The sequence below is a fragment of the Pimephales promelas genome, chromosome 13 (genome assembly GCF_988280905.1).
Source record: "Pimephales promelas chromosome 13, fPimPro1.hap1.1, whole genome shotgun sequence".
NCBI lineage: Eukaryota > Metazoa > Chordata > Actinopteri > Cypriniformes > Leuciscidae > Pimephales > Pimephales promelas.
Window position 1 is genome coordinate 22,502,602 of NC_142781.1, and position 23,778 is coordinate 22,526,379.

Here is a 23,778-nt window from a genome sequence, read left to right on the forward strand (position 1 = left end):
TCTCTGTAGCTTCTGTTGATATTTCACGCCGCTTGGTCAGAGCTATCATGCATGGCTAACAACACTGCTGCTAAAATAGCAAAGCTTGCTTTTTCATTGCTAAATCTAGATTTGCAGGCCCTGTTCTAGGTAATTCACTGCATTGATGGAATGATTGACTCTGGATGTGCAGTTTTCTGAAACAAAATGCATGTAGTCGCTTCCCTTTTCTGGCTTAATGGTCTGTACAAAAATAAGGTCTGTTACATCAAATAGATTCTAGGGGTCTAAAGGTGCACATAGTCATTTTTGACAACAATTTATCCCTACAAAGAACTTAAAAGCATGATTACAGTGATATACAATCACATTAGATGAAGACAAAGTATTGGCCTATAAAATTAAAGAATATACTTAAGTGAACTGAATGTAATGCTATTGGACACTGGATTGCACATTAACTGCAATCAAATAAAAATGTATGAAAGTTTTATAGTTGTATGTGAAATATGATAAAATATGTGCTTCAGTATGTCATTTAAGCATAAATATAACACTAACTTGACGCTAAAAGACAACCTAAAAACAGCATTGAAAAGCATGTAACTGTAATACAATTTACTTCAGAGTAAAATAAGCGATCATCAGGAAAAACTGTGGGGTGGGATTTCACCCTGTCCACTGGATTGGGACAGCCGGATTGATTGGACAGGCTTTTAGTATTAGTTCACATGAATATTCTCTGCCAGCTAGCCCTTGGTTACATAAACAGAAAGAAAAAAAACATAATTACATTTCCCCCCCTTTAAAATCAAACATACACCCCTCTTTGAGGTTAAGCAGGAAAAACTATATAGAAAATGAAATGGTTTGTGGTTGTCTTCAAAGAAAAACATCGGTTTCTTTCTTAGTTTTATAGTTCTTTAGATACTGTACATCTTGCTTTCCTCCTGTATAGTTTGGTCATCCCTTTTTTATAGATTTGAAGTGAGAGAATTTATTACTGTGAAAATATTGTGCTTACCTTGCTGGTATTGCAGTCTGCAACCCACAGATGCTTGACATCTTTACTGCATCTTTTCTGTGCTGAGGTTTACATAATATGACAACAAAAGCCAACATTTTCAATAACAGCAAGCCATTTGTATCCTCTATCCATTAAACACTTCAATTCTATGCTGTGGTTATGTAAACTAATAAGCATTAACATGTTGGGCTGCACCGTTACCAGTATCGGTATCGGGCCCGATACTGAGTTCATGTACTCGTGAAAATGCTCCGATACCAACAACCGATACCAGGAAGCGTATGTACACATGTGTCCAGACAAAGAAACACTGACAACAGAAAGTATAATGATGATAAAAAGAAGGCTGTCTATGAAGTAAATGTTATTGTTATTAGTGGAATATTAAACGAAATATAGTAACACATAGCTGTAGTGCACGAACTGATGAGATAAACACTAACAGTGGATTGAGTGCGCGTTCAAGAGAACGTAGAAAATATATTCAAATGGGGTCCGTGCGTTCGGTCTCGTGCGTTCGGTCTTAAAGGGCCAGCAGTCTTATGAACTTGCTGCTGTGTTTTAATGTTGATCAAACAAAGGACAAATAAATTACTCACTGCTCTTGAATAAATAGGCTCCATTTTGTAACTTTACAAAAAGATCCATCTATATTTCATTTATATGCATATGTAGAGTTGTTTACACATTTGATTGATTACTGTAGTTTTTGTTGTAGTATCAAAATTGGAATAAAGAATTATTATTTCACTGGTGTCTAAACATTTGTACCACTGACCCAATCCTCAGCACTGAGCCCTTCTTGAGCTCCTCTAAATATGCTATTAAATGAAAGATAAAGTATGAAAGAGCAATAGATGAAGAGTGAAATAACAGCATGAAATAAAACAGTCTTAATTAAGCACGACTGAAGGAAATATGTATTTGATTAACAAATTAAGCCATCTAATATGATTTATATTATTTTGGTTTCTCTACCAAGACATTGTAAAATCACAAATGCAATGAAAAAACAGGTATCGGTTATACGGTATCGACGAGTACCAAAAATTAAAGTATCTGTGGTAAAAAAAAAAAACAAATGGTATCGGTGCATCCCTACTAACATGTGTTTTCAGTGATTGGATCACTGTTGGATAGCACTTAACCACATTAAAAACTAGATATAAATGCACCTAAGATTTATCAGACAGATTCTGACCACATTCAACAAAGGTGCCATGCAATAGTAATATAGTTTTGTTCTAAAAAGCTCACTTCACCTATTATATATTCCTTAAATTCATGCAATTTACTGGTCAACGCCTTTAGGAGTACCTATAGGTGTTCATGAAGACATACTGTGGGGTTGCAGTGCTAATACTGTGCCTTAAACACCCCGCATGTCTCTCTTACTGGCTGAGAACATGCGGTGTAGATTTTGTGGTAGAGCTTTGATTTCGCTGCTAGTTGCTTTGTGAATTCCTTAGATATGTGTTAGTGTCCCTGCTTGATTATTAGAATAACTTTGAGACTAAATGAGAAGTGTTTGCCACTAAAATTGAAATCATTGTAACCAATGTTCTTTATCTTAGTCTGTGGGAAGCGTTACAAAAACCGCCCTGGACTAAGCTACCATTATGCCCATACTCACCTTGCTGAAGAAGAGGGTGAAGAAGAACGAGAAACTGAAATCCCCCAGTCTCCTCCTGTCCACCACGAAAATCACAAACGTAAGTTAATATTCCTGTTAAATGTGAAATAAATGTTTTAATATCTAAGCTGCTTCTGTTGTTCCAACACCCAACATGCCATGTAACAGCAAAATCCTGCTTGTAAAACGCCAACAGATAACGGCAACAACAAGCACAACAATGTAAAAAATAATTTAAAACAAGACCAACTACTCTACATTGTATCGACATTTATATATTCAGAAACACAAACACATATCCATGGAGATATTTCATTTTAATTAGATGGAAATATTTTCTATTGATACTTTTCAATACTGAAATCTTGTCATATATAACTCTTCCCTTTATTTTAATTTGCACTATTTTTACAGCACAGAAAGGTCCTGATGGAACGATCATCCCTAATGACTACTGTGACTTCTGTCTGGGAGACTCAGGCTCTAACAGGAAGACAGGCCAGGCTGAGGAGTTGGTTTCCTGTTCAGACTGCGGCCGCTCTGGTGAGTCCATTCACTTCACTGTATTCTCTATTACTCAGTTACAGTTACAGTATCTGCTCATGTTAGATCAAGTAGGGTTGTTTCACCTCCATCTAGCCTTATTCTCACTCTGAGGGTTTTTTTGCCATGGCATAGCCAACAGAAATTTTTAAAAAGAAATATTTTTAAAATGTATTGCCAGAACAAAACAAACAGTAAGAGCTGACAGTATTCAGAGATCTCTCTCTCTGTAATCAGTGTAATGGTGCTCTAAAATGGGCCAGATTACAGTGGGTACAGTATTTTTTGACTGACTACAAATCAGAAGCGCATAGATGTTTGTTTTATTGACGTGTTAAGTTTAAGTGATGTTAGTGTTCTATTTAAAGGAAGCAGAAATGTATGATCATCATACATACATCATTTTTTGTTTTTAAAGGATTTTAATGTGAAAGGGGTTTGAGGGTTTGCACACATACACATTGAACAACAGAAAAAAATGTAGCTTTTATATATACATAGAAATTTCATGCCTTTAACATTTATATTTTATTTTCTAGAAATTATGATACCAATTATAATAATTATTTTTAATATATTTTTAAGTTGATCTTAAAAAGCTTTAGCACATTCAAAGTAAAGCCCATGAAATGTAGTGTATATGTATCCATCAAAAGTAAAAATTAAAAATCCCATTTTAATGCTCTATCATGCCATGCATTAATAGCACATTTCATCAGCTTGTTTGAGCATGTCCCATCTTTTCGTGTTTTTTAGTTAGAGCATGTTTGTCTATTTGTTTTATGGAGTTTCATTGAGTGTGATTTGGGTTTGGCTTGGCATAACCGTGTAATATTGAAATGATTTCCCAGACACAGATTAATACTATTAGAAAGGCTTCTTAATGGAGAGTTTCCATTAGCAATGATTTAAAACCAGACTGGGCTTAATCTGTGCCCCGGAAAACAGCACAGTGGGTTCAGAAATATGCAGATTAGTGGTCGACCGATATTGATTTTTATTTATGGCCGATGCGATATCTTAGAGAGCAGGGTGGCCGATATAAAGCAGATATATTTATACTTTATATTCATCCTATTCCACTTAATATTTAACAAATTAGAAATAAATAATTTGAAATTGAGTTAAAAATTAAATCTGTAAAATAAACAGACTTCTAAATTAGATGTCAACTTCTTAATTATGTAATCATTTTGCAGTATTTTCACAAATAAAGAAATATGAATAAAACTATATTAGAAATATAATAAGAAAATAAATAAAAAGGAAGTAAACACTGTTACCAACAGAACAATCGGTAATCTGGTAAGTTTGTGATCACTGGGAATCATATTTTTTAAATAATGACAAAGAAACACGTTTTACATACAGCATAAACTGCGTAAATGGATAGTGAACTGGATATAGTGCAGAATATTTTGAAATTAAGGGTTTAAAGTTTGTCTATCGTTTGTCTGGCACAATCGATCTCCTCTCCACAATCAATTCATGCACAGAATACACACGTTTTTATGCAAGCTACAAATGCACACTTCAGAAAATCTCACAGCTGGTGTCGGCAAAGTCTGCCCGGGTTGAGAAATAAAAATGGCAAATATCAGTCAATATATTGGCCATGGCGATATATATTGGTCGACCACTAATGCAGATTACCACTGCTTTAATACAGTTGTTTATCTGTTGCAGTCTTGGTGTGTATTCATGAATTCGTGCTCGATTTATAAACATGTTGTATGAAAAGCAACATGTGAGCAGAGATGGGACAGTATAATAATTTACTTACTAAATGTAATCAGTAACATAATATCACAATATACAAGTATTTGACTGCACTTGATAACTTTTGGATTTATCCTGCTTGTGACTTGAGAAAAAAATATATTATAGAAATAAAATACATTTTGTGAAACAAAACAAAAAAAAAATCTTTACAATTATATTGAACTTTTTTATCTTAAAATGTAGAATCATTGATTTTTTTAAAAAAATCATTAATACCGTTATTGTTTATTTGCATTATTTTCTCTTTCTAATATAAAATAGTTCTGCCAAGATTTTGATGCCTTACAAAAAGACATTTCAATAAAAATCATCTATCTGATATTCATTTTATGCTAAGACTGTTTTGACCATGGAGAAAGCAGGTGCTATTCTCTGTCAAATCGCTTTCTGCAAGGCTGATGCCAAAAGGTCCAAAAGCATCTTACATCAGGGCCATAACCACCATAGGCATTGAGGGGGACAACCCACCAATATTTAATATTTCTTTATGCTGTCATTTATTATGTATCGCTCTGTTTGCTGTTATGATGGCAGACAGTTTTAGAAATGTAAATTTTTACGTTGGTCTGACTCAGCGGTCCAACAGCGCTCGTCAATGTCAAAATGGTGACCAATCAGATCAAAGAAGGCGGAGCTTAATGTTCACTGAAGATGAGTGTGAATTCCAACACAATGCTTTTTAGTTTTTACAGTGAAAGAGTGCATGCGTGGTTAAATATAAGTAGCTGAACATAAGACTAATTTAGACTGCTTAGGTCGATTCGAAAAGTTTGCAAGGTGGCGGAAAACATTTGCTCTCTGTAATTATTTCCGGCCTTTAAAAAAGAATTTTCTTAAAGCTACACTGTGTGATTTTTACCCCCATCTAAAGGTGTAAAGATATATGACCATCCAGGAATATTAGTTTCTGTTCCTCTCAATTCCTATTTCGTTTTAACTCCTACGGTGGCCAATGTAGTCCAAGATTAACATGGCTTCCAGTTCGACCTCGTCCATGAGTGTTAACTCAAACGTAAATGCGAAAGGCGAAGCTTGAATTAACGGGTATGTCCCTCTTTGGCTAATGCACTTTCAAGATGGAGGGTCAACATGGCGACCGACATTAGAACCGCTTACCCGTATGTATTTTCAATTGCATATTATACACTCACGAGAATACTTTATTACTTGAACGAAGTAAATATACATTAATACAAGTGTTTTTAGCCAAGAATAAACTAAAAGAGTTACACAGTGTAGCTTTAAAAAAGAATCGTATCATGCTTGCATTTAGAATGTGCATTGTGTTTGTAGAGATTAGAATGAACGTTTAAATGTGACGTGGCCTTTTTGTTCATCTCTTCGAGTGCTTGTGTTTTGCGTTTTTTGTTTTACTCTTGCAAGCAAATGGTCCTGGAAGGGTCACATGTATATTTCCTTAAATTATTCAACTCTTAACATGCTCAAATTTAACTGTGTAGGGCGTTATCAATAATCTAAGTTCACATGTACAAAATATTCTCATATTCATTTTGCTCATATGCTTCCATTCTTTGTTTTTTTTCTTTTTTTGGCTGTGTGATCCATTGCCTTCTCATAATCGAACGGTGTAGCAGGCACAGGGAGAGACCAAATGATGTATTCTTCAGTAAAACAAAATATTGATATTGAAGGTACGGTTCATCCAGAAATGAAAATTCTGTGATTAATTACTCACCTTCACGCTGTTCAAGGCCTGGAAGAAAGAAAGTCATACAGGTTTGGAACAACATTCAGGGAGTCAATAATGACAGAATTTTCGTTTTGGCTGAACTCTCCCTTTAAAAGATTTATGATTCACATACAGCTATTAAGGTGCTTTTATCTACAACCAATGATAAGCATATATTCAGGCAATCGCAAGGGCATCAGACATGCAAGCCGTAGTCCCTTTAATGTATGAGTAACTGCCAAGTACTGCAAGTTGTCCAAGCTCAGAGGAGTGTGAGTCCTAGCTGACTGCAGTGTTACTTGTGTGTGTTTCCACTGTGATGCTGATATGTCCGTCATGCATGTCAGCTGACCGCGTCGCTGGGACCAGGGCGAAGAGGAGGACGGGTGGAGTTCTGGACATGTTCGGCGACACGTCAGAAAGCGAGGCGTCCACCTTTCACGGCTTTGAGGAGGACGACCTGGACGGGCTTCTGTCCGACGACAGCACAGGCTCACCTCAGTACAGATAGACAAAGGAGAAACCTCAAGAAACTTTCGGCATGTGTCTGCTGCCTGTTTTTTTTTCTTTTCCTTTTTTCCTGTTGTTTTGCAGCAGCATGCATAATGGATTCACAACTCCAGACACAAAGTTAACTTCAGGAATTGCTTTCAAAGGACAAAGTTGCAGCCTTTTATAAATTAAGGAATGTTGTTTTTATTGCTTCTCACTTCTGTATACTGAGGGGTGCTAGTTATCGGACAGAGGAGCCATTACTTCTGGACTGTTTGTTTTCCGAAATGGAAAACACCGACGTTCCCCGGTGTGTGGACGTTGATTATACATCGGCATGTAAGATACGATGCCTACTATGAGGAAATTAACTTTAGAAATAGACATTACCGCATTTCAAACCTCAAGGAGGAGAAAATACTCAACGTGTGTCTGTAGGTCGGACAGTGGAGAGGGTTTTTTGATCCTACCTCTGGTTAAATACAATGTGTGCAAAGAAAGGGATCAGGTGAAGGCAGAAAGGGCTGAGGCCAGGCCCTGATTGGATCCAGAAGGAAGGGAGGACAGTTTGCAGAGAGGTAAGAGCCAGTTGGCATTTAAATGTCCATCTCTCCTCCTTTCTCAGGAAAGCTACTACAACAACAACAACAAAAAGACATTTGAAAGTCAGTTTACTGGAGGATACATGATACTTGGCCTCTCCCTAGTTTTGTTGAGTAAGAAGAAGAAAAAAGGACCGACTGATTTTTGGAGTAACTCCCCTTTACTATTCAGGAAAGTCTCCTTAAACAACAGGTACAAGAAGGGGTAGAATTGTAGCATATGTGCAATGATTCCCATGAAGGCTTTGTTTTGCAAATAAAATCTGGACCATTCACCTCTGTTAAGAGATCCAGCTCTGAGGATTGACTGTGTATGTGTAACTGCAAATAATACACTGGATTGCAAGCACATAAGCTTCCTACATTCAATGGGAAACGCAGTAAATGTGAACTCGAAAGCAGAATACATGCAATAAATGGCACAAAACACATTAGTCACAGGGACATCGCCCAGTTAATATGGGGAAATTTCATTGTATCCATTTTGTATGAACAAAATTAGCTATATTCGCTCTTTAAAAGCTCTTCTATTTATTGTTATGGTGAACTCGTGTCACTTTTCAATTTAAAATGTTCCGTATTAATGCTTTCGATCTTGTCTCTATTTCAGGGCATCATTTTGGAAAACAAAAATATAATTTATTAACATATTGTATAATGTATATAAGCCCACAAATTTCTCCCAGTGTTTCAATGTCTAAACTTTGTTTAACATTTGAAGTTAATTTCATTTAATACCAAGCCAAAGGGCAACATGACTAGAGATGATGCTTGTAACTGCTTCTGTGAGTCATGCAGAACTGTGGCTCAAACCACACAGAACACACACTTCATGCAGCAAGCTGTCGTCCCTGCTGTGGTCGCTGCTGAGTCCTGTTACTCCAAATGTCAGCCTGCAAGTCTTTCACTGGATTTTGTTACTGAAAACATTAAACATGTTTCATTTGATGAATTACTCTGAGTTCATTTTGTTTCAAGGAAGGGAAACGGGACGTGTTATATGCAGTGACCTTAAACAGAATTTGAACACTTGCAAATGTCTGAATGACAATAGATTAGATTTACCCGTGGTTTCTCAGACAAGAATCAACTAAAGCTACTTCCAGACTAAAATGCATATTTTTATCTAAAAGCAACTTGCACTGACCTATCTTAAAATATGTCAGTGCCATTGTTTTGTCTCAAGATGCACATCAGTAATGTTTTTTTCTTAGGCATGTTTATAAATGAACTATGAACTAAGGTCTAATCCTGGCTTAAAGGGATACTCCACTTTTTTTGGAAATAGGCTCATTTTACCACTCCCCCAGAGTTAAACAGTTGGGTTTTACCGTTTTCAAAACCGATTTTCTGATTTTTAGAAGAATACCAGTAACCAGACAGCTTCTGGTCTCATTGACTTCCATAGGAGGTAAAAAATATTCTATGGAAGTCAATGAGACTCTGAGGGTGTGGTAAAATGAGCCTATTTCCAAAAAAAAGTGGAGTATCCCTTTAATCTAACCCATGTTTGTGAAACCAGATCATAAAATATCAAACTAATTCTGCAGGTCCTAAACCTCAGCTCAGAACAAACCACTTTTATGAGCCTTTTTTAACTGGTTCAAGGTCAAAAAGTGGATGAAGTCAGTTCCCATCAAGTTCAAATGGATGTTTCACTAATGTCTTACAAACAAAAGTGTCACAAAATTGCCTTTATTTCGAATGGTATATTGTTTTATACATTGAAACCTCGCAAACTTATTTTTGTGAAATGTGTTGTTTGAAAAATGTGTGCCATATTTCTTTAAAATAAATTTCACTTTCTTGCGTTACACAAAGACATTCACACATTTTTGAGTGTTGCTTGTGACCAAATGATTTGGGGCCATTGTAGTTTATAGTTTCAATGTAATGTAGAGCATTCTATCAAAATATTAGACATAAAACATATTTTTATAGATAGAATTTTTCATATCTGAGTTTTGATGCACATAATGATGTACTGATGGATCAACATCAGGCGTATTTCCATACGCTTGCAGGGAATAAATCGAGGCAAAAGATGCATGTCGGCATAATGTACTCAACACATACCAGGGACAGATCCACGGAGAGGAACGAGGTTCTGTAGCAGTGCTCGTAGGGAAAGAGCTTCACATAACATCCCGCTTCAAGCCAAGACCCAACATGCTTTCCAAACTGGGAAAACTGCACATGCTCTACTGAGCATCCAAGCAAGAGGATCCTGCTGTTCTCACAGTCTCATTGAGGAAATGAGCAGGCAGAGGAAATGACACCTCCCTAGAAGACAGACAGACAGAGAGAGAGAGAGAGGCAGATATGAGAGATTACAGAACCATCTGGCATTTTCCAAACCTGTGCTCACCCTCTCTCTGTGTATGGAGGGGAGAACAGAAGGTGGAGCTGTTATAGGAAACTGTTGTTCGTTCGTTCATACAAATCATGTGTAATCACTTGTTTTATCTGTACATCTGCTACCATCTTTCGATCTATCCGTATATCCACCCATCTGTCCATCCATCCATCCATCATTCATTCATCTTAAAGTACATACCCTATTTAATGATTAGTCTTATGACATTTTATCTGGATTTGTTTTTCTCGAATAAATTGCTTAGTACATCCAAAAACGATCTAATAGTTGTTAATGTCTGAGTTTAGCTACACTCGTTTCCATCAGATTATTCTCTCATCTTTCTCTTTTACCAGGCCATCCTTCATGTCTGCAGTTCACAGACAACATGATGCAGGCTGTGCGAACATACCAGTGGCAGTGCATCGAGTGTAAATCCTGCAGTCTGTGCGGCACCTCAGAGAACGATGTGAGTGTTTCAATGTGTAGAATAGTGTGTGAGCGTAAAGAAATAGTTTTATATTATTTCCAACATCTCAAACAAGATGGCACTCTTTACTTGTACGTTTGAAATTACCGACGGACCACTTTGCTAATATTTTTAACTATATGCCAGCCTCTTCATATGGTTGACACTCTACTGAATGGTTCACACACTGTGTGGGTGAGAGAGAGTTAATAACAGCTTGGTGATGCCGTCCTCTTGTAGGATCAGCTTCTGTTCTGCGATGACTGTGATCGGGGATACCACATGTACTGCCTCAAGCCTCCTATGACACAGCCACCTGAAGGTAAGATCACTTCACAGCAGCTAATGAAAATATAGGTATGAAAAATCACTAATCATATGCATAGCTCCAATTGTAAAATTTCCCATAGTGTTGTGTTGTTACATTTTACGTCTGGCCTATAATAACGTGCAAATATTCAGTTTTTCTCAGTCCCTTTGGTACATTTCTTGAATCATCCTTAAGATTTGAAAACCAGTGCATTTCTCAAAACAATTCGTACAGCACCACACACCAGAATGACAAGTCCTTGTGTCATTGTTCACAAACAAGTTGTTGTCAATATAGTCAGAATTTTTAGATATAAACTATGGATACGATTGATGACAATGACTGAAATTCACAAGAATTCACTTTATCTGTATGGCATTTATACATTTCTACTGTTTTTCCTCCCTACCCTTCCACCATGCATCCCCTCTTCTTCTTTCTGGCCGTCGACCCTGTTTGTTTCCTTGTTCTTTTATTGACAGAATTTCTAACACTGTGTTGTGCGCTGTCTGTATATGCTTGACAAATGAAGCTTTGCGAGATATACCTCTGAGCTATTTTGGAGAACTGCTCCATCATTGGTTGATCTAGCCCTTTACATTTGTCTATCTGCATCCACAGGAAGTTGGAGTTGTCACCTGTGTCTTAATCTGCTGAAGGATAAGGCATCTGGTTTCGGAGAGCCGTAAGCGTTGTGGTCCCATACAGACATGCTCAGCAGACTCAGCTGTAGTTTTCCTCCTGTAGTGTGAAGTGGAGATTTCCTCTACCTCCGTGTTGCAAACATTTTCCTCAATCACGTCTAGGCAATCGACAGGTCAATCACATTGTGAATCCAAAGGCAGGATTGAGGCCAGATGGTCTGCTCGCCTAGAAATACAACTCATATTTATATGAAAAGCACTTAGTTAAATAGCAAAATCCGTATTAGAACTATATTGCGATTGAATGAAGTGATAATGAAACTCTTGTACACTCTAAAAATCTCCTGAGCTGTGATTCTAAGGCATTATTTCTTGGAAATTATGATTGACAAAAGGAGTTTTAAGAAATAGCATATTTTAAAGTTAAAATCATGGTGACAAGCTGTTTGTACTGTAAATCTGTAAGAAGTAAAAAGCAACAAACTTACCCAGAGACACACGCCAGTGGTATAAAGCAGAACCATTTTCATTTGATTTGGTTTCTATTCACTTTAATCATGTTTTTAATGTGTGCAAGATGCAAGTTCACAGGGTTTTTTTTTTTTTTTTTGCATAGACATTTTTGGCTTGCACAAAGAAATAAATAATGAGGATAAATGTAATTAGAAGCTCATCTTTCTTACTGGGATCATCATTCAGGTAGACATTTAGAGCTTAGTGTCAGAGTTGTTGTGAAAGCAATCTTTTATCTAAAAAAAAAAATCCATGTATCAAAGCAGCACTTATAGTTTTCAGGACTGGAAAATAATGTTTTTTATTTGTTTTTTTATATAAATATAATTTAGTAGACAATCGTGTGGTTGGTAAGTTACATGATAAGCCATCATATTCAAATACACTTAATGCTTTTCTTTGCGCAATGACAATACTGGCATGCGTTGTATTGTCTTTTCAAGCCTGCTTTTTTCCCTTTAGGTTCTATTTTCTAACTATTAAGTGTGAACACATTGAGTGTTCAAATCTTTATTTTATTCTGTGTCTGACATATCTGGTTATGCTCCAGGAATATTTTAGCTTTGTGTCTGAGAACCTTCTATTGTTCCATCCGCCTATTTGGAGCCCTTCATACCTCTCTGAGTGAAACATCTGTTCACTCCATTTTGTATTTCTTTGCTCATGATATATTAGCATTTCTATTTCCATCTGGACATTCTCTCATGTCATTCCCAGCTCCTTCACCTGTATAATACATTAGAGGCTCTATTTTCAGAGCCAATTCATCAACACTCTCCAGATCGATCTGTTGAATATTTTAGCTATGCATTTTTGTCTATTTTATAGGTCATCTACATTACATTTACATTTTTTTTTTTTTTTGGCAGATGATTCTTCAGAAAGGTTCAAAAATCAAAGTAGTCTTGTTAAATGTTTAGAGTTTCTTTATCTACCACAGGTAAGCCTTTGGAATATAATTTTTGTTTAGAATAAAAAGAAAAGAAAAGAAATGACTGAATAAAATGAAAAAGAACTGACAGCTGATTTTTTGGGGAAATTTTCAAAAATTAGCCTACTCTCCCTCAAGTTCGGTAACCAAACAATTGATGGACCTCATTAACTTACATAGCCTATTTTTATTTTCGATAGCCTATTGTGGAAGCTAATGGGACCTATCAACTGTTTGGTTACTAACATTCTTCGAAATATTTTCTTTTGTGTTCGGCAGAAGAAAGAAATTTGTACAGATTTGGAACAACTTGAGGTTGAGTAAATTACAGAATTTTCATTTTTGGGTGAACAAACCCTTTTAAAAAGCGACGACATAGTTAAGTAGCATGCAGCTTCAACATGTAGTGTAGGGTCGTTCAATACCAACGGATTTCTTCTAGTCCAAGAGTAGAACAACTCAGTTTTGAGTTATAAGGACGATAATCATTCCATTTATTTTGTGTCATGGCCTGTTACAATGACATTTCTTGTATATAATCACCTGTAATACAAACACACATGTTGAATACTTTTTAATCCTTTCCAGTCACGAGAATCGTTTTGTACTTAGTTTTTTGTTATGTCTTAGGCCCTTTTCTTATTCTTATCCTTGTTATAATGTAATAAAAAGTTCATTAAATCCAAGGCTCGTCTGATTTCATGTTTTTTTTTTTTTTTTTTTTTTTTTTTTACGAAATTGGTTGTACCGCTCATGCTTACCACTAGAGAGCAGCACATACACATTAATAGACGAGCCTTTCCACCTTTCCTCTATATTTCAATCGGTTTCATGAAATCCTACCCCAACAACATTTGACGAGTTAAATTTAGCTCAAGGAATCACAATTCTCTGATATAGCCTTATATGCCACAACAAACACTTAATAGATGTTTAATGGACTATCACGCACAGTTTAAACTAAAAATACATGACAAAATAGTCCGAGCATAGAAAAATGAGCATTCTTGAGCTCTCCAAATGAAGGTTTATTGAAGGTTTCAGGACTTCATCCTTTCCATTATCTTGACCTATTGCGTTCTCATCTTTTTCCCGTCAATGAAAAAAAATTAAATAAAAACAAAACCTAAAGGCAATACAAGTCTTTAGAAATATTCCATGCATAGTTTTGTGCTGAATATTGCACCTCTGCCTCTAAGTTATATTCCACGTTAAGTATTCTACATATAATCTTCCATATTCAGGATTGCTGCAAAGTCTATACAATCAATTTAAACCTAATGTACAGTTATGAGTCAAATCAACTACCTGAAAATGTTTAGAGGAAATGTTAACAGAACACATTTCCGTTCTGCCATTTGACCAACTTTTAAACTTGTGGCCAAATGAGAAGTCTGTGTCTTTGGCAGTGATGCTGCTTCAGGGAACAATGGAGATTGGCTGCTAAAATATGTTTCTAATAGATGGCAATCCCACAAAAACATTGTCTACTGTTGATATGTTAAGAGTGAAGGGCTGTGATCTGCAGATATTTGTGCTTAGAGCAAATCATCATCAGACTAATCACTACATCGACACCGAGCAACATGAAGCGCTCACATTCTACGCACATTGACTCTACAATCCCTTACATTAAAGCAAACCAAGCCCAATTTCATATTATGGGGAAAAAAGGTAAAATTATGAGTCATAATTCATTTTTTACACTTTAATAATAATAATTTTAGTCATATTTTGTGTATAATTTATGTCTTTTTATCTCACTTTTTACATTTTATCCCATACATGTCAATCTAATAATTGACTTTATAGTATTTTTATGTGGTAAAATGAGCCTCAATAAATGCTCCTAAATCATTTAAGGTTGTTATTTGTTATTAAAGCTGTTCAGGAAACACACTGACCAAGCATCTCTGGCATCCAGTGTTCCTCACACACAAAAGCTCTGACTCATCCTACTAACACTTTTATTGTCCAGCACAGTATTTCTTAATTCCTCAATAAAACTGAGTCTAAAAGGTATCAATCAACATCATTCTCATCTCAGTTAGAAGTATCATGTGCTAATAGGGGAGTATATCACATCCAGTAGACACAGAATAAATAATTCTAGTTTCATCAAAATGGCAGGAGTAATAACAATGTGCTTTTCTGATCCCCTTCGCTTCCACATTCATTCTTCATATTCAGTGACTGTTCAACACCAAGAAAAGTTCTGTGGAAACCTTAACCACAGTCACCGAAAGCCCTTGACACGTTCTTCGCTGCTTTGGAATGCTCTGAAGATTTGAGACATCCTCGCTTCATCAGATTTAAACATTGACGTACCGGACTGATTACTGCACACCTTGTTTCTCTGACAGTGAACGTTTTTAAATGGACATCCAGCGAGACAGTCCTGTCCTTTCTGCAGTTTGGTTATAGGTATTATACGAACGTATAATGGTTCTCTAGATGGTACTGGGAAGTCTGACATTCATGTATGCAGTCTGTGCTGTCGCTGATTTAATAGACACTGTTGCCGTTTGGAGATTTTCTTGGACTTATTGCATGCTGCCATCTAGAGTCGGTAGCTGTGCGGTGTACGGGTGGGTTTTGGAGAGAGGGTGGTCCGTACACATGGCCCGCCGTGGCCACGATGCTTCCACCCCAAAAAACTGCAATTTCTCTGGAGGGGTCTGGACTTCTGAACAGCCAGGACTCGTCAGGAGGACTGCATGAGGCCTGTCAGGCGTTTACTTGTCAGAGACTTGCCCTGAAACACAGTTACATTATTATTCAATGTCAAAACTCTTTGTCATATAACTCAGTCAGTTAGCAGAAAACTTCATTCTGCTCTTGCGATTGACTCATAACATTCATCAGCAAATTCCAAATATAGTGGCGTATAATTTATACAATAACAACATATGCATTTTTACTTTATAACAATATAAATTGCATGTACTATATGTATTTCTATGTAATGTATTTGTTTATTTATTTTATCAATTCTAGATGTTCCTATTTTAAAATAATGTAATTAAATTATTTATAACACACACACATAATGTATACAATGTATTTATTTGTTAACAATATTATCAAAGACAGTGTGGGTGAAATGAAATTATATTTTAAAGTAAAAAAAAAATATGCAGAATTATATCTAAATATATACTATATCTATATCGAATTAACTACACTGTCCAATGAAATAAGCAATAAAAATAAATTCTGTCCAGTGACAGCGTAAATAAAATACACATGACGGCGAAATCCTATACTGAACCCATACGCCTTATTCACGGCAGCGCTATCTTTGATTTTTAATGAGAATGAAAGCGAGGCTGTGAGGGATAGACTTGCATCTCTTCAATGGGCTGTACTGTTATGTAATGTGTTTTCGGATTGTTCTGCTTATAAAACACTGGGAAAATATCTTTCAAAGAAATGTCAGTTGACAAAAAGCTCCCGACAATGTAAGCTGTGGAAAATTGTAAGTAATCTAGCCGCTTTATTCAGCTTTTTACAGTGGATGCCATTGGAAACACGGTAAGTCTATCCCTCACAGCCTCGCTTTCATACCTGTCATGGCGCTGCTCTGAATAAAGTCTATTACATGTTTTTTTGAGAAAATATCACATTTTCTTGTGATTACATCTGACCACCTTCCAGAACTCTGAGGTAAAGTTAAAAAAGGATTGTTAAGGCAGACTTATTTCTAGACAAGAGGTACCACTCACCACAGTGCGAGTGAATTTCTCCAGGGATGTGCGGCGGCCTTGCTCAGTCTCAGGCTGTGGAGCCCAGGTTAATGGAGGGGAACAGGGGAAGAAACAGCGCACAGCACCAGGTTAACATGTGTTAGTACAAAAACATTCAGGACAATTAATGTTAATCGGAAACAATCACACTGGGGACAAGACAAAATGAAACTTCACAACGGCACCCATGTTTAGTCATTATAAGTTGGCAATAGATCAATGCCGGGGACACACTTAAAGACTAGCTGAAACATTCTATGACTGAACACACTTACAGACTGTTTCCGACGACTGGAGCAGATTTTAAACACTCTGAACGTAACTGTCTCTGAGTAGTAAGTATCAAATTACATTCATAATTGGATTCGGCCTTACAGTCGTTAAGTGTGTCCCCAGCTTAAGTCGGCCATTAGAAGATAAGTTGGCTTAGTATGTTTTAATAAGTGCAAATTGAACACTTGTTGGAAATCTTTTCATTCAGAGCTTTTGTTCATTTTGTCAAAATGAAACTACAGGCTGAAACACTGTCCCTAAAGTCAAGAACTGACTAGGAAGGAATTTCTGCAGGAACACCAAACACACACACAAAAAAATTGGTTTTACTTTTAAGCTGTCTTTCTAAATCTTCATTTTGCATGGTCGGATCAAAAAAATATATATATACAGTATATCTTTTGGCTAACAATTAGCATGTATCGCCAAAGTCCAAGAAAGTCAATAAAAATTGTCTTAAATTAAAAAAATTATTTTCTGTATTGACTTTACAGGTGTGTACACCTTTAAAGGTGTTTTTTTTTATTATTACATACTGTATTAGGTTTTTGTATTAAAGGAAACATCTGTATATTATAGCTGAAAATGACAGTTTTTCCATGGATATTTTTCTGAGATGCACTGATTTTGCTAAGAAATGAAAAAAGAAATGCAGAAAAACGTATCCAGATTACACACGGCAGAAATTGCCACAAGAGACATTTGAGATTGAGACTAACCTTCTTTCTGGCCAGCAGGAGGTCCTGGTAAGCACTGGAGCGCAGGAAACGAGGGTAGCTGTCACTCTTCATCAGTTTGTAGATATGGTCCTGAAAGAGAAAAACGTTGGAGGCTGACAGGAAGGCGAAAGAAAAGTGCCTGATTGCAAAGTAATGAGAATCAGGCAAGAATCTTCTAAAAAACAGCTTCCTGTCCTCATGATCCTGCTTCTTATCTCAAGCATAACTTCACATATGCAAACAGAAATAAATCTCTAGGTTCTCCCAAAGGAAGTATCAATCTCTGATATATAGCAGCAGGAGTAGCGAGACCGCAAATTCAAAAGTAATGTTTCACTAAAGCTGCACTTGTTTTTTTTCTTCCTTTATTACTGATCAGTAATTTCATGAATTCTTTAACATTCATCAATTATTCTGAACGCAGTAAGCTTGCAGTCGGTGACAGTTTCTGGAATAAAATGGATTTCATAATTCCAAAGAGAGCGTATTTTTCCCTGCTTCTTGAACAATGCCTGTTATTCTGTCTCTTTCATCAACCATGTAAATGTAGAAAAATGAAGGAGACAGACATAAGGCAAATTCTCTTGAACAAAGCCATGAGGACAAGGACAAGGAACAGATGATCTATCAGCATTACTGAACATCAATCTCCCCGAATGGCCCAAAGCCTTTAAGTTCCTTCTCATCAATTCAAAGAATGAAAAAAGATTCTGCCTTGGGCACAACTTGTCCCTAAGTGCAGCTTTAATACTCCCTCCGTCCATCACAAGACCTAAAAGCCCTCAAACATCTGTAAATGTGTTAAGCGTTCACACTATTTTTCATAATAAAATGTATTCTCATTTTCTTCATATAGTGGGATCATTTTCCCCAGAAGTGTAGAAAGGGTGTGGGAATAGTGAAAAGGAACAGCGGACAGCTTACTCACCTGGGCATCTTCAAAGCTGTAGCGACCCGCGTCTTTTAGATTCTGACTGGTGCGCTCGTAGCTGTGCGAGTCCAGATTGATGGCATTGGGAGCTCCTTCTGCAAGAAACTCTTCCCAGATCTCCTGAGCACGAGCTGGCACTTCCTGCAGGGGGCGGCTCTTCAGATCTTGCACACCCAACCAGAACCTAAAGAGAAAACAAAAATAGGGTGGGATAGTACAAATCAAATGAACTTCACATATGTGGGTTTTATTGTACAGATGAATGATGGACGCTACAGTTATAAACTGACAGGACAATGTTAGAGGATTTGGAACAGATCCCGAGCTCCATTGACAAACATCTAATCTTGTAAACCAAAACGGTTCAAGGTCCAAATGAGAGTTTCAGTGCAGCTTCAAAGGGCTTTAAACGACACCAGACGAGTAATAAGGGTCCTTCGAGTCATGACTCGAAAAACAGATTTGTTCATTTTGATGAACGAGTTCGAACAGGAGAGTCACAGAGCGAGCATTTGTGCTTAAAAAAAAACTTTTTATTTATTTTTTAAATGACTGATAGTTTCGCAAGATAAGACCCTTATTCATTGTCTGGTGTCATTTAAAGCCTTTTGAAGCTGCACTGAAACTCTCATTTGGACCTTGAACCGTTTGGTTCCCATTGAAGTCCATTATATGGAGAAAAATCTTGGAATTTTTTCATCAAAAACCTTAATTTCTTTTCGACTGAAGAAAGAAAGACATGGACATCTTGGATGACATGGGGGTGAGTAAATTATCAGCAAAAGTGAACTACTCCAAAGTGAATGCCAGACTATCATTCCTGCAATTTGATTTAAATCATGCAGCATGTTTCTGTTCCACGGCCATGTTCACTCACTAAAGCCAATTTTTACTCCCAATCAGCACTTGGCGAATACTGATGTTTAGCACTTTACAACACTGATGGCAATGGCATTCCCAAACTCTTTAATAACAAGGTTAATTATTGAAGCCAGTACACACTTAGCACTTGCCATGACGGAAGGGGAGATAGAAGCAACTCCTCCTCTCATATCAAACTTGCTCTGTAGCTCTATTGATCTCTGCAGTGTAGAAGTGGTTTAGGGCCTGATGGGCCCAGGGGAGAGTCAGGCAGTCAAGAGGACACATCACTTTCACTCTCCTCACAGACTGGCAAACATAAGACAGCCCCCACAGAGGCTATTAAATGCCTAGCTGGGGGATACGTGGAGATGCGAGAGAAAGAGGAGGATGGGAGATGCATGGAGACAAGCAGCATTTTATCTCAAGCCTAGTCAACTTTATGGCTCCAGTGACCTGCATTATCTCTGAAGCTCCCTTCGGGGCCTCGCTGTCCTGGTTGGGCATCTCCTGGGGCCCACCGCTGCCTCGTTTGCCCCACGATGCCTGTGTTTCGCATTAGCTTATCACAATGCATCAGTGATCAGGCTTTGGATGTGGTAATGATCATGTACCATCCGTGAATTTACTCGCTCTTTCTCATTGGCGATATTAAAGCGCAGCTCTGCGGTTGAGGTCTGACCTTTTGCTTGCCCTGTTCTGCTACATTTTGTGCAAGTCATTAAAACAGCCGAGTGGGAGGTTAAGAGAGGGATGAGTATAAAGTGGGAAATGTCACAGAAGTGCAAATGAAAGGAATATGCTGATGAAAGGCTCACAGGAGGTTCTCGGAGCTGAATTCGGACTCCAAGAATTTAAGGAACTGCTCACGGCCCACTGGGTCCTTTAAAGCCTCGTCCAACGAGAAGCCCCACTTCTTTACTCGCTGTTGACTCGGGTCCTTACTGAGACAGACAGAGAGCGACAGACAGTATTTTATTTATTTAACTTGCATTGCGGTATCTACTGACAGCAGCTACTGCTTTGACAGCACAATGTACCATTGTTTGTCAAATTAACAAGACAAAGATGAAAACAAAGAGAGAAAGAGACAGTGTGTGTGTGTGTGTGTGAACACAAGATCGCTTAATCATGTCTGATAACATTTGTATATTAGTCTTTGAATAAGTAACAATATGTAAAGCTCCACAGGAGTGCTCAGCTTAATTTCAATATCTGTTCATTAACTTAATAAGGTAAATTAGTCAACGTCTTTTTGCATAATTAAGTGACAAGAGTCACATTGTGAACATCCAGAAATGAAACTCTAGGATGAGTGTGCGTGTGGGATGCATTTATGAATTCCTGTCAGGGCATCTTTGAGGCAAACAGAGAAGGAGGAACCTGGAGTGTTATATGCGGTTCAAAACAACATAAGGACTTTGGCAGACTACTTGAGATATTCAGAACAAGGTACTACATTAGTCACAATCCTGACAAGAGGTCTACCAATCAGAGTAGTCAGTGTTACTATGGAAACATGACTTTCCACGTCTTCCCCGCACTCTCAATTTCAAAGTCCTATGTTCTCAACTACAGTTTTCTCTATATATTTTCAAATCAAGTTGTGAAATACATGACTTAAAATCAGTTTGTCTACAATTCAGGAATTGTCAGCAGACCTTTATGTTATTTTAGGACTGTAACACAGAATAACAGTCACACAAGACAAACTTCAAAATAAAACCAAAAATAAGCATAAAAACCAAAAGGTGGGGTTACAAGGTTAAAGGTTACAAGGCGGAAAATTAACAATTAGACCTCCTCCATCTTCTTCCTATCATTTAACGAAACCTGACTAGAGAATAGAGAAATCTAAAAAGAGCGATGTGATATTTAGGTTTTCATACCTAGCCTCCAGCTCCCAGAAAGTGACATCATCACCGATCCAGGGGTTAGATGGATCTGGTACTGTCACAAATGGGTCATAGTCAAGATACTGCTCAGTGTAACTCATCAATCTGCAAGAGAAAGGTATGAAATCATATTTATATTTCAATATTATTGTAGTGGAACAACATTCCAATCAACCAATCAGATTTGAGGGTCTAGTTACAGTTAGACATTCTAGTAACTAGAAGTAACGTTGCAACAATATGTCAGCAACCAGTTATTAGAGTATTAATAAACTGTCTGCTTAATTTCTGCTAACACTTTATTTTGATGGTCCCCCAACAAATAATCTACTGATTATAAGTATTTTTGCAAATAAATGTCAAATTTTTTACCCCAACCTAACAATCTACTAACTAATACTCTAATGAGAGTTAGCTGACAAGCTAATTATAGTTATTATATTCTCTGTGGAATGCTTGATTCTGATTGGTCAATCGTGCCATCCAGTGGTATGTTATTTGTCGATAACCACCGTGGAAAACAGATAACACAGGCTCATCTGGGTTACTGAAGTCAGCAGCGCTATACGCTTGCTAGGAACGCTTGCTTATTCTTCGTGGAAGTTTTGCAATTGGTAAGCTAATAAAATATTAAAACTCAGTCAAATCAATATTTTGTGTACAGTTATTTAATTATGCCATCCAGTATCGTGGACTGGCTCTCCCTTGTGTTATCCAAACGCAGCTGCTTTCATGACTATTGTTTTGTACACTGTTGCTACAAACAGGTATGATTTTAAAACAGTTTAATCTGAAATCAATCTCTCTTATCTCCATAATTATTTATGCGGTGAAATGCTGTGTAGTAAGTGGTAGGACTGCATATGCATCCCTTAAATGTCTGTATAGTTTGAACTTGTCACGCTAGCAACTGTACTCTCTGCTGAAGCTTTGTGTTTAAAAAAAATATATATATATATACAGTATATATATATGAAGAGTTCAGATGCAAAAGCCTCTAAATGCCATTTGAAATTTTCTTCTTTAATGATGATTTTTTATCAAACTTGTATATTTAAGTTCAGTAATTTCACTTAAATGGCAATGATAATTACCTATTAATTGTTATTTAAGTGAAATTACTGAAATTAAATATGCAAGTTTGACAAAAATCATCATTAAAGAAGAAAATTTCAAATGGCATTTAGAGGCTTTTGCATCTGAACTCTTCATATATATATATATATATATATATATATATATATATATGCTATATACAGTATATATATATATATATATATATATATATATATAAAATATTTCAACTCAGATCAATATTGTGTCTAATTATTTAGGCTACTTATGTGGCAAGTAACCGTGTAATAAGCAGGATAATGTACATCCAGCTGGTGGTTATCTCAGAATAAATCCTCTTCAGGCTGATGCAAGACCTTGTCACCCTGTCGGGGGTTTATTCTGAAATAACAACCGGCTGGATGTACATTATCCCTGGCTTAGTAGAACTTCAAAAGTGGACCATCCAAATAAAGTGTAAACTGCCTGTTATTGTTTAGTTATTCAAAAACATCCACAACCAATCTGATTCCTAAAGCAAAAGTTGAATGTTAAACATACAGCTCACAATTTGTGAAGCGAAGTTCATACTGTATGGGATCTTGTAGTTAAAGATACACATTCTGTCAGTAATACACATGAAGGTAAATAGGACTATTAAGGAACCAAAATCGTTAAGAGGAATCTGGAAACATTTAATTCTTTATGACTCCCATCCCTAACCTAATATTAAAGGGATAGTTCACTTTTAAATTAAATTTTGGTATGTTTTAGCTTACCTCAAGGGCATCTAAGATGTAGGTGTCTTTGTTTCCGCACTAGTTTCAATTTTGATACTTTAAGGTCAAACCGTTCTTGTCTGTCAGTCATATAATGCAGGTCTATGGTCACCACCTCATAGAGCATGCACAGAGAAGTCCAAATTAAACATGATTTAATGACTCGTAAATGTAAGTACACATTGATGGCCTAAGACACGAAACGAGTGGTTTGTGTGAGAAAATGAACAGTATTTATATCGTTTTTACCTCTTGTAACCACAGCCATGTCTTAGGCCATCAATGTGTACTTACAGTTTATTTTGGACTTCTCTGTGCATGCTCTTTGAGGTGGACATATACCTCCATTATATGACTGACAGACCCATATACCATCATTATTTGACTGATAGACAAGAACATTTTGACCTTAAAATATCAAAATTGAAACTACTGCGTAAACAAAGACACCTACATCTTGGATGCCCTTGAGGTAAGCTAAAACAAACCAAAAATTAATTTCAAAGTGAACTATCCCTTTAATTGCATGTATTGACATTTGATGAGAAAA

At 36.7% G+C, this 23,778-nt stretch overlaps 2 protein-coding genes across 7 annotated transcripts in view; one reads left to right on the top strand and one right to left on the bottom strand.

Moving 5' to 3' along the window:
• The window catches only part of dpf3 (double PHD fingers 3), a 39,663-nt gene extending 26,006 nt beyond the window's left edge, over nt 1–13,657 (top strand). For 2 of the 4 annotated variants that reach the window (XM_039692473.2, XM_039692474.2), the window contains 5 exons: nt 2,581–2,718; nt 3,054–3,182; nt 10,461–10,573; nt 10,814–10,895; nt 11,505–13,657. In XM_039692473.2, coding sequence (XP_039548407.1) covers nt 2,581–2,718; nt 3,054–3,182; nt 10,461–10,573; nt 10,814–10,895; nt 11,505–11,572 — 530 coding nt within the window. In that variant the 3' untranslated portion in view covers nt 11,573–13,657. Of the gene's footprint in view, nt 1–2,580; nt 2,719–3,053; nt 3,183–7,001; nt 8,701–10,460; nt 10,574–10,813; nt 10,896–11,504 lie in introns of those variants that run through there. The other 2 variants (XR_016146030.1, XM_039692475.2) reach the window with 2 other exon arrangements.
• An 11-nt stretch (nt 13,658–13,668) lies between these two features.
• Nucleotides 13,669–23,778, bottom strand: part of rgs6 (regulator of G protein signaling 6) — a 57,043-nt gene continuing 46,933 nt past the window's right edge. For all 3 annotated transcript variants that reach the window (XM_089118638.1, XM_089118639.1, XM_089118640.1), the window contains 6 exons: nt 21,391–21,501; nt 20,320–20,445; nt 18,638–18,824; nt 17,710–17,799; nt 16,697–16,750; nt 13,669–15,726 (listed from right to left, as the gene is read on the bottom strand). In XM_089118638.1, the coding sequence (XP_088974764.1) occupies nt 15,676–15,726; nt 16,697–16,750; nt 17,710–17,799; nt 18,638–18,824; nt 20,320–20,445; nt 21,391–21,501 (619 nt within the window). In that variant the 3' untranslated portion in view covers nt 13,669–15,675. The remainder of the gene's footprint in view (nt 15,727–16,696; nt 16,751–17,709; nt 17,800–18,637; nt 18,825–20,319; nt 20,446–21,390; nt 21,502–23,778) is intronic.